A 12,477-nucleotide genomic window follows, 5' to 3' on the forward strand; every position below is an offset into this window, starting at 1 on the left:
GAGAAAAATAAAAAAGGAGACGGCTACATCTCTGATAATGAGTGAAAGCCAGTGCTGGGGTATTTGGAAAACTCAGAGTGTTTGTTGTCAAAAGAGAATAAAAAAATTTATAAAAAAAAATAATCAAAATTGTTTGAGTGAGTGGACCAATTAATGATTCATGATTCTTCTGGTCCTCATGAGGTATTTTTGCACACACAAATGAAAATAGTGGCTCAAATCTCTTGTTGAAAAGAATTGTGTGCTTTTGTAAGTAGTGTTTTCGAGGTGTATATGTCTTTTTTTTTTGTGACAAGCATTGTGTACATATTTTGACCAGATGAGAATATTTTTTTTGGCATAGATGTTGAGCTTGTCAGAGTTGTTGTTAATAAATATTTACTACCATTCAAGTGTGAATATTTCTTTTATATTGGCTCTTTAGACTTTATTCTTGTTTCATTTTTTTTACAAATGTCCTGTTTGGTCTTTCATATATTACTTTGGGTTATTTTTTTATGGGCGTTGGTGTTTCTTTTGTGTACATTGATTTTTTTAAAATAACATTTTTTTTTATGCTCGATCAATCATTAATAAGGGAATTCAAATGGTCTGTCTATATGTATAACATGTCTTGAGCTTGTATGAGTTCTTTTTATAGTGCTCAAATCTCAGAAACCCTAAAAGTGTCCGGCATTATGAAGTAGAGAGCCAATCGCGTCGTTCGGTTGTCCCACCTTCTCCCGTCGCTGATGCAACTGTCTCTCCTCCTCCGGGGGTGGATGTCCCTCCTTTTGTGGATGCATCTCGAGCCTTTGCAATCACCACATTGCCTGATTAGGTTGTGTCCCCTAATCCTGACCCTAGTTTGGCTCTGGCCATAGTTTCGGTTCCGCTTACGGTCGCTGAGATGTCTCCATCTCCTCCATTGACGTCCATTCCTGAAGTGGTGACTGAGTCTGCTCCTCGTAGCGGCCCTAGGGCCGAGGTGGTCGATTCACAGCCACATTGTTTCGTAGGTAAGTCTTCTCAATCCGTTTCTGTGTCTTCACCAAAACGTGTTACTCGTTCTTTTGTAGTGTCATCGTCTCCACCTGGTGAGTCCTCTCCATTGCCAAACACTATCCCACATGCTCCTTCCCCTCCTAAGTCGCCTTGTGTGTCTAAGCAATCATCACCCAAACATCACAAGACAAGGTCTGACATCAAGTCAAAACCCAAACCCCACGCCCTTGCTCAGTCCAAAGGAAAAGGAAAGGTGTATGTTTCATCACCTCCCAAAAAATCCTCTGCTCAAAAACATAAGTCCAAGGTCCCTGAGTTTGAACCCTTCTCCTAAAAAGACCAAGCGTGTTTCTGGCCCTAAGGATTTTGTGTCTACTGATGATACTACTTCTATTTAGTACTTTGTAGATGTTACTAAGGCTTCACATTATCAAAGATGGTTTGCTGTGAGAGAATTGTGGCCTGTTGTTTTGGATGATTTTCCGGATTTGGTTACACTTTTAAAGTCTAGGCGTTGGGTTCATACAGTGTCAAATTTGGTGTCTCCTCATCCCATTTTAACTAGGGAGTTCTATGCTAATCTAGATAAGTCTGTTTTAGATGGGTCGAGTGAAGATTGTCTTACTGCTTTTGTGAGGGGTAGTCGTATTAAATTTTCCCCATCCACTATAGCTCGTGTACTCAAAGTTCCAAAAGTGCTTAAACCTGCATATGATAAAACATACAGTCTAGTTCAAACTACCATGGGTCAAGTTCTAACCGGGCAGCCTGATTATGTTTGGGGGAATCATGATATCACAGTTGACTCCATTCTATAGAGTTCTTCATCGAGTGGCATTATATAATTGGTTTCCCAATTCTCACCTATCCTCTGTTACACTTGAGATTGGGAAATTTCTGTATGTTGCGGGCACTGGGGTGTCCATTGATTTGTCCAGTCTCATCTATGATAGAGTAGTTGATGTGTCTTCTTCCACTGGTACTTGCAACAAATTTCCCTATCCAAGTTTGATTCAACAGATTATTCAACCTGCCAAACCACATTTAACCACACATGACTTTTAGGTTCCAAATCCTATTTTGTCTAAAAGTTTTATGGCAGTTGTCAACAAGAAGGTTCCTTCCACTGCTCTTTCTTCTTTGAAGCCATCTTCACTCAAAGCTCAAGGCCTTCACTAAACAATACAAGAAGGATCAGAAGAGGCAATTAGCTTTTGAGGCTTCTATGTACAAGTTAGTTTAGACTGTCAAAGCTACGGTTGTCCAGACTGCGTATGGCTCTCAGTTTACACCTTCGATTGATGTCTCTCCACCTGTATTTCATCGAGACTCTTTTGGTGAGTCTTCTATTGCTCCTAATTCTGCAGTTCCTCTCCAGGGGGAGTCTCCTTGTCCTACTCCAGTCTCATCTCAGATGCCCCCAATCTCATCTACTGAGCCTCCAACTGACACCGAATTGGGTACAACAACTCTAGAATAGCTTCCAGATGACAATACTCAGCTTCATGTTTCAACTGCACCTCTCTAGGGGGAGCCATCTGGTGCAGATGTCAACTGATTGTGAACGAAGATTATGCTCAATGAAGGGGGGGATATTGATATTTTGTTAAGTTTTTTTTTTGTTTCTTTGGTTGTTTAAGACTTTGTTCTTTGTTTGTCCAGACTCTTTAATATTTTGTTTGTTATTCTGGTGGTTTAAGACTTTGTTTACTGCTTGTTCATACTCTTGTTGGTTGCATGGTTAACATTTTACTTTACAATGTTATTTGTGTCATTGACCATAATTTGTCAAGGGGGAGATTGTAAGGACCAATATTTTTAATATGACAAATTAGGTCCAGTCGTGTCTAGATTAGTCTTATGTTGTGTCTAAAGCTTGTTTGTTTAGTTAGTGTTCACGTTAGCTTTTCTTTACAACAGGTGTGTTAGTGCGACAGCTATTGGTTGTTTCTTGTTTATACCTAATTGTAGCTAAGTTTATATACTGAGCTGGTTAATCGGTTACAACCAATCTCTCAGAGCGAACAGCGGTATATGGTGTTTTGGTATTACTCTTTTCTTTGTTCTGTTGATTTTTACAAGTTGTTGCAAGAAACTCCATTGATGGTGGTTCAAGGTTTCTGTGCAAGTTCTGAAGTCAAGCTGTGACAACTGAAGGGATCTCAGTTGAGTCTTGGCACCATAGATCGGAAGGTTTTTAGGTCTGAAATATTGTTGAAGGGAGTTCAACATTGAAGCAAGGGGATCTTGCATTTATAACCAAGGGATTTGGTTATTTAGGGTAAACAGCTTCACTATATGTTGAGAAAGATTGTATAGTTTGCTAGCTTAATTTTTGAACTGGATATTGTAAAGATACATCTTTGATATAGTGAGACTTATTACCCTGGTTCAGGGAACCCAAGCACTAGTCAGCTGGAATGTGTTTCCAGTGCAGATGAAGCTTGTAATTTCATGTGTTGATTCTTGTGGTTTAGTTTCTAACGTTCAAGCACAAATCAAGATAAAATCTATTTGAACATTGATAAGATATGATTATCAGTTATTTCTTTTTATTTTAAAAATGAAAAATGGAAATTAAAATAATAATTAAATAAATTAATAATAATCATTAATGGTGAATTAATCCATTTATAATATATTCATAAAATTTAATAATTTATTCACAAGATTCAATAAGATATCATGATTTTATTTTAATAAATTAGTACTTTGGTGATAAAAAATTATTACCAAATAAATGCAGTTTCTATTATTATTACATTGTGATAATTTATTTTTCACTTAAAGTAGTTATGTCAATTGATAAGAGTTGGATAACTAATAGACGACGTAACTCAGATGAGTTTTGGAATGGTCTTCAAGCATTTATACAAATGACCAAAAATCATGTGAATTCTTCGGGAGAAGCGAGGTGCCCATGCAATAGTGTGTGAATATGCTAAGTCAGAAACTTGATGTGGTGGAGGCTCACACACACGGATATGAGTTTTTGCAGCGATATGTAAAGTGGAGTTACCATGGTGAAGTTGATATTCCTCCAGTAGTGAACGACAGGTGGTGAGAGTATTCCCAAAAACAAAGTTGTCATGTATGTGGTGAGAGCAGATGGGTTGACAAAGACACAAAGGGAAAAAAGTCACCCAGAAAGTGTTGTGGTACTTTCCTTTGACTCCTTGGCTGAATCATCTTTATGGTTCAAGGCATACAACAAAGGATATGACACTTGGCATAGTATGAGACGATCTAAAGAAGATGGTGTGATGCACCATCCTGTTGATGGGGGTGCTTGGAAACAATTTGATTCCAGATATCTGTATTTTGCCAATGAACCCATAAATGTTTGATTGAGTTTGGCTGCTGATGGTTTTAATCCATTTGGTAATATGAGTCTATCGTACAACATGTGGCCGGTAATATTCTACACATACAAAATGCTTCCTTGGTTATGCATGAAAGAGTCATCATTCATGCTGATCTTGTTGATTCCCAGTCCAAAATCACCTAGGAAGGGTATGGATTTCTTTTTGAGGCCCGTGGTAGACGAATTACAAATGTTGTGGGATGAAGGAGTTCAAACTAGACGTTGCAACGAACAGTGTATTCAGAATGCGTGCAACACTATTATGGACTATCAATAATTTTTCGGCCTGTGGTAGTTTGTCCAGTTGGAGTGGCGAATGATATATGGCATGTCCTAAATGCAACGAAACACTCCTTCATGACGTGTAATTGGGAAGACAACTTATGTTGGTCATAGAAGATTCTTATCTTATACCCATAAGTGGAGAAAGAGTATCCTGTTTGATGGCAAATATGAAAAAAGACGTCCTCCAAGAAATAAGAATCTTCTTTCAGCTGTTCGATATCAGGGTTGAGCTCTTCCATCAAGTCAACGTGGGGTTCATCATGACCAAATGTTGCTTGTGGAGGTAAGTATCCAGGTGGAGGAACCTGCTGACCAGGGGAATCGGATTTCTCGAAGGGCTGTCATATTGTCCAGTGGTAGGGTTCCCGCTTGTGGTTCTTGACTTTGACTTCTAGTAGTGATAGTCATTGCTTTAGAGGGTTCTAGTAGAGTGTGATCTTGGATTTCAGCTCTCAATGAAAGCACCAAAATGTTGACCAGAGTTTTGATCAACGACAATGAATTAATATGAACGATATAAATGAATTTAGTGAGCTGAAATCAAATAAAACGACATAGAAAATTTATAGTGGTTCGACCCCAAGAGTTGTTAATGACCTACGTTTACTTGCACTTTTATTAATCAAGAAAGTTTGAGACTCAAGATTAAGAAGAACAAGGTTCAACTGAGTTTCCTAAGCGTGAGAGAGAATACAATTCGACAAGGAGTTTGTATATAAAGTGCGAATCTAGAATATCTCCATAATGATTGGGAGAAGTTTCTATTTATAGTCTCTTAGTGGACTATGGGCCCTACAATATGATATAGGCCTTACAAGTGTAGTGTGGGATTGTTACAACTGATTATAAATTCAAATAATATTGGAAAAATACATTCAAATATCAGTTACATAAATATTTTGAGATATTTTGTAATATCTCATGAAATTCGGGCCATTTGGTTAAATGACTTGTTCTTCGAGCAGCTTCATAAGATGGTACTAGGTTCCTTCCCTTCGAGCAGCAAACTTGGTGGGTTGCCTTCATGCTGATGAAGCCTACTCGAGCAGTTACCTTATCTCGACCAGCTCTTAGAATTGGATATCGTTTACTGCCACATGTCCTCTTCAAATACCACACTCGTCATCATGTTTAATTTTAGGTTAAACATTTTGAACCTGAGTTTTACAGTGTGGATTTTGTGAATACATTTGAATATTTGAGATTTTGTGAGGCTTAGTTATATTTATTAGTTTTGTATTTGATATTTTGATTTTAAATCTGAAAATCTAAAGAGGAGAGGACTAATTTATTTGATTTAGTTGTCTTTATAAAAATTCAATTTTTCGGTTTATTTGTTTACATCAAAATCAGTTAGGGATTTATTTAACCCGTTTTATAAAATACATGTTCCAAAAAGTATTTAGGGATAAATACACAAAGTTCAAAGTATAAACTCAAAATCAATTGTAATTGTGATAGTGTGCCCCTCATACTTTTAAAAAAAAAAATCAAACAAAAGTTTAATGATAAAATTTGATAGCTAGAACGTTTTGTCATTTTTTGTTTGAATTAAATAATATTTTATATATATATTAAAATTTGTTATCTAATGGGAGGTGGGTCACCTTACTTTTTCATAAAAGGAAATAATAGTCAAAACTGTCGAATTGAAAATTAAAAGACAAAAAATATTTTATTTTAAAATAAATTGGCCGATTTAAAAATTAAAAAAGATGAAAGATGAAAGATATTTTATTTTATTCTATATACTATACGGACTAATTTATCATATTATAACTTAATAGAAATGTAGATAAAAATATTTTAAGGTGTTTATATTATCTATTTACAAATTCTAAAATTTAATAACACTCTAAATAAATACTAAATTATTGTCCTGAACAAATTTATATCAATTTTAGTTTCATCTTAAATTTAAAAGTAACATATTGTATACATTTTTTTGTAATATTCAGATAATTATTACTATGTGAGGTAAACTTTTTAATTTGAAATAGGAATTATACATTTTGGGACTCTTCTTTTGTTTCATTACTAGTTTAAATTTTGTGTTTTGACAAATTATTTTTTGGATTCTGAATTTTGTAAAATTACGCAAATGATACCCTAAACTCAATTTTGATAAAGAAAAAATTGAATATGACAGCATAATTATTAGGGAGAATGCTTATATTTTTGTTTAGAATTGTTAGTTTGGTGAATTATTTATAATTGTAGTTCAAAATATTTTGAAATAAATCGAGTTTAGGGGTATATTTAAACCATTTTACAAAGCACATAGTCTAAAAAATAATTTGTCAAAATACAGAGTCCAATAAATTAATAAAACAAAATACATGGTCCAAAAAAATATAACCCTGATTAAAATATTATAACTTATTTAATTTGGAGTTTATTTCCATACACAACACAACTTGCCCAAATTGTGACTATAATTATTTTAACATGATATGAGAATCATTTTAATTGAGTAACACATTGTATATCCATCATTATGATATTTGAATGCAACATCTTGTCTTTTTCTTTAGTGAGAGGGACAGTTGAGATTTTTCTCATTGGGCCGACGTAACTCTGTTTCATTTCTCACTGGGCCCATATCTGTGGAAAAAGAGAAGCCCAGCAGGCCCACCTGTTTTTCTTTTTGATCTTTAGATGCTTCTATGCCTATTTTTCCTTCTTTAGTGAGAGGGACAGTTGAGATTTATCAGAACTCACTGGTACCATTTATGTGGTTAAAAGAGAAGCCCTAGGGCCCACTTTTTTTTTTCTTTTGATAAAGATGAATGGTGGTAATACTTGGAGTCATTAGTAGTTGGTAAATCTAGCCTTTCAAAAAAAAAAAAGAGAGGATGTAGATTTGTTTTAATGATATTTTATGAAAATATATTATCTTTTTATAATTTTTCACTAACTAACTTTCAAAAGAATTGACATAAGCAAACCTATTATGCAAATTAGCAACAAGGCCATATATTTATGTCCCACCTCAAACGTCAAACTATGACACTTTATAACTCTCTGTTTCGCTCCCATCAGAAGAATTTGTTGATTTTTTTTTAAATTTAATTTTAACTTATTTTAAGTAAGTTTGATTTATAAATTCTAATTGTTTTTCAGGTAGTCAATAAGTCTTCCAAAAACTTGAATCTTTTAAGAGAGTCTGTTTTAAACTCAAGCTGCTTAAACTACTCATTTAGGTATTTCTTATAGCTTTATTGTCTAACTTTGTGAAATTCACTTTGTCTCATATTAGTTGTTTAGTTTTTTAACAACTCATATTCTGACTTTGCGTGCCTTTCGGCATGACAATAAGGTTTTCGGGATAGACATAATCCCTCAATTTCTCTGTTATTTATTCATTCTTAAGGTGATTCAATCACTTTCTAAGAAAACCATGATATTATAAATGTAATATAGGTTCCGATTTAATAATATATGAGTAATGATATGTGCACACATAAATTATACACAAATATTCTATATGCTTATGTGACAAATCATTTTTAGTTAGTATATAACTTATTTTAAATAAATATGATTGGTTGAAGTGATTTTCCACCTAAATGTGTGTAATTTGTGTGCGCTTACAAATTTGGAATTCAAACTATATATCCCAAATTTGAAACATCTTTTATAACTACGATTGGCTTTACTAGATGTATTTCTTACTTATGACCTAATTACTTATTGAAAGATTTTATTACAACAATAATAATAATGGAGTTATATTGGTAAATGGAGTCATAATCTTCTCAATCTTCCTTACCTAATAATAATAATGATAAGCATTTATTATATATAAATATATATATATAGCAATGTAATGATAACGAAGTAAGAAAATGATCAAAGATGAATATAAATAATCGATATCATTATTTGTGACATATACACTTAGAGCATATATAGTACAAACCAAACACTTTTTTCCTACAAAAATATTATTCTTATCGTAAAAGATAGATCAAATAATGTACTCATAACACATAACTACACAAAATTAAAACACATCTCTGCACGTACTTATCAATTGATTCATTTCTACCCAACTCCAAAAAGAAACATTGATGACAAGTTAAGTTGTTTGGGTTTTATGACAGTACTGTTCTCTCTAGATTTTTATTTGACACAATAAAATGTCCAACACTATATAAGAATAGTGATACTCCACAGTATTATTAAATTATAATTTGTGGGATATGATATTAGATTGCACTAATAGCATTAATATATACCACTTCATTGAGATGTTGGACACCACTAGTGCCCCTTATAGATTAGGTCGGTAAAGGTCTTACATAAGACGCTTGACTGCCACATGGAGGGTTTCTTCAGACATATTAGCAAAACACATCCTAAACCAACCCGGTTCAGAGCAATGACAGGATGAACCAGGCGAGATATTCAACCCAACTTCATAAACAACTCTCTTCCAAAGCTCTTTCTCAGCTTCAAACGTGTTAGACCTCAAAAGACTTCTCATATCGACCCAACAAAACAAACAAGCGTTACTTTTCAAACACTTGATTCCAACACTCTTAAGCCCTGAAACAAGAATATCTTTCCTCTTTCTGAGCCTTTTTCTGTTCTTTTTCATGTATTTCTTCATGAATATCTTGTCTGACAACATACGAGAAAGTGTGTACTGAGTTTGAGACGAGATGAGTCCGAAGCTCGACATTTTGGTCGCTGCCAAAACAACATTCTCATCTCCAGAGTAGATCATGCCAACTCGAAATCCTGGGACTCCTAGATCTTTGGAGAGACTGTAAACTATGTGGACTCTACTTCGTACTGACTCGGACACTTCTAGGGTTCGATCGTTGACGACTTCGGCGATGCTGATGAAGGTCGTGTCATCGAAAACAGTGCCACAATATATTTCGTCGCTTACAATGTGGACCTCTTTAGCAACGACGAAATCTATGAGTAAGTCAAGCTCCTCTCGAGTCATGGTTGTGCCTAAAGGGTTCGAAGGGTTTGTTATTAGTACGCCTTTGACTTTTAGGTCACGTATTTGGGCTTCGTTGTAGGCTTCTTCTAGTGCTGATGAGGTGATTCTGAAATCGTTTGAGCTTGAACACTGTATTGGAACTATTTCAATTCCTGTTCTCCATTTTAAATCTCTTTCGAACCTGCAATTATGAAATCAAAATAAGTAATTTTGAAAATATTAATGTATATGTAATTGTTAAAAATAAATAACAAATAATGTATAATCGAAGAAAATAATAACACGTCGATTTAACATGGAAATTATTAAAGATTGATATATGAGAGAAAATCTATTACTGCGGCCTTAAAACTAAATTGAACATAAAAGTCTCATTTAGATGTTAGGATTGGATTGGATTGGATAATTTTATAGCATAATTTTATTATCAAATTAGAAAGGTTGTCGAAAAAAGTAATTCAACAATCGAAATAATCCCCTAGTTTGGAATAACTTGGTCTCATTAAAATATGGGTTTATACTTTTTTGGACTCTGTGTTTTTTCTCATTACCTGTTTGGACCCTGTATTTTGAAAAATTACTTTTTTGACCCTATGTTTTGTAAAATGGTTAAAATAGAATCCTAAACCTAATTTTGATCAATGTTTTCTCAACTAAAATCACGAATAATTTACCAAACTAACAATTTAGAATAAAAATGAAATCATTCTGCTTAAAAACTGTGATGTTATATTCAATTTTTTCTTCATCAAAATTGAGTTTAGGGTTCTATTTTAACCATTTTACAAAACATAGGGTCCAAAAAGTAATTTGTCAAAACACAGGATCCAAACAGGTAATGAGACAAAACACAGGATCCAAAAAGTATAAACCCTTAAAATATTTGAGATAATTTTATCATTTTCAATTCCCTCCTCCATGTATTTCTTTGGTAAGAAAAAGTAATTGCTATATTAGTGTTGGCATATGAACCACTCATTAATTATTCTATATTTTTTGTGGAAATTTTTAATCCATGACAATCCTATACAATCCAAGAAAACCTAAAAAGATATCCGGCCAATCTCTCCACTTTCAACATACAAATCTCTAAATAACTTTTCTCAATATTTTATTGCATTATAAAATATCTCACTGCAAGTCTTTTGGAGTGAGCCAATTAAAATTTGGATCACAAATACAGTACCGATGACATATGCACGTATCAGAATTGTGAAATGACACGTAAAATCCAATTGGCTTTAGCTTTTTGTTACGTGATATAATTCTTCACGTAATTTTCTTAGTATGAGTAGTGATAAATAGCTGTAATTAACTCAATAATTATAACTAATTAATATCCAAATTTAAAATATAAACATACCCAGGATAGTAAGGAACAGGAAGAAGAAAAGCATCGCCAGGGTCAGCAAGGCAGAACATGAGAGTTTCATTGGCAGAAGTTGCACCAGCAGTCAGAACAAGCTTATCAGCATCAAATTTCACTCTGTTCCCTCTTAGTTTACCCATGAATTCCACCATTTCCTGTAACCAAAAAATCAAGAACAATTAGTTTATATGCATACATATAAATAGTTATGTTTTTATATATATTTTACTTACATTTTTGAAAGCAGGGAAGCCATGATAGTCCTGGAAAAGAGCAAGCTCTTTGAAAAGAGATTGGCCATTACTCTTCAATCCAATGGAGTCTGGATTATCAGCAAGCCATTGTTCAAGAAGATCAAAAGAGAGCTGTAATAATAATATATCATTTCAATAGGATTAGACAGAGTATATACGTAGGGATGGACTATAATGCATCATTTTTTCGACAATATCGGTGGAACCAGTTTGTGATTTTACACTTTGATAATTTTATTCTATTTTTTTATATAATAGTGTATATTGTAATCATTTAAGACACACTTTTGCAAATTTTCACGAAATTCAAAATAATGTACAGTACCAAAAAAAATATTCAATCAATTGACTTGCAACAAGTTGTTTAAACCCTGTTTTCAAATCCATAATTTATTTAGAATTTTTAAAAATTTATAAGATATTTTAGATATTTACTGTATACCATTATATAATAAAAATTAAGATTACATCAATATACATGCTGTGCTCGTGCCCGTGCCCAAAAATAGAAAAATATTCACTTATAATGTCAAAAAAATAGGTACCTTTCTAGTGGCTCTCTTTATTTATTTATATATATGTGTGTGTGTGAGAGAGAGAGTTTGTAAAATTATAGTGCTATATATGTATAATAAGGACAGCGACAAAACAAGCACAACTTTTGTCAACTAATTGCGTCAAAATTATTATATAATGTCAAAGCTGTTTTGTCTTTTTGTTGCTTAATATGACTGTGTTGTGACAGCTGATACATAATTTAGATAAAAATTTACCATTTTTTTAAAACTATATGATGATAATGTCTCAATTGTCAATATATCTATCTATATATATATTATTACCTGATTCTCAGCAAGACCCATCTGAATAATTCCGTTGGGGTTGTGAATTTCATCATAAGGATTCTTTTCGTACTCCATCCATCCCAAGAAGTAAGATGAATCTTGGCCATGTGATGAATCACTGCTAATCATCTTAGACAACATTTTCAATACATATAATTTGATTATGTATACTCGATTGGATAGGGCTTTGAGGAGATAAGAGGGAGAGAGAGTTTGTGAGGGATTTTGAGTAGTGGAAACTAGAGTGCACCCTTATTTATATACTAACTAAGCCATCATAAGAAGACTTTTGACATTTAAATTTTATCATAAAAGTTTTTCTATAACACTTTTTTTGAAATGTTGTTAAATGGGGTACCGTGAAAAGTACTTTTTACAATATTTTTTTTATGTCTTTATAATTGGTGTAAATTTTT

General features: G+C 33.3%; 1 protein-coding gene across 1 annotated transcript; it reads right to left on the bottom strand.

Annotated features, from left to right (window-relative positions):
* Positions 1-427: 427 nt before the first annotated feature.
* Positions 428-12,205, bottom strand: LOC133780246 (1-aminocyclopropane-1-carboxylate synthase 3-like). The gene is made up of 5 exons (XM_062220095.1): positions 12,059-12,205; positions 11,196-11,327; positions 10,957-11,117; positions 8,938-9,774; positions 428-458 (listed from the first exon to the last, which is right to left on the bottom strand). Exons 1-5 carry the CDS (start codon positions 12,200-12,202, stop codon positions 428-430), a joined length of 1,305 nt encoding a protein of 434 aa, XP_062076079.1. The 5' UTR covers positions 12,203-12,205.
* Positions 12,206-12,477: the final 272 nt, after the last annotated feature.

The sequence above is a fragment of the Humulus lupulus genome, chromosome 5 (genome assembly GCF_963169125.1).
Source record: "Humulus lupulus chromosome 5, drHumLupu1.1, whole genome shotgun sequence".
Lineage (NCBI taxonomy): Eukaryota > Viridiplantae > Streptophyta > Magnoliopsida > Rosales > Cannabaceae > Humulus > Humulus lupulus.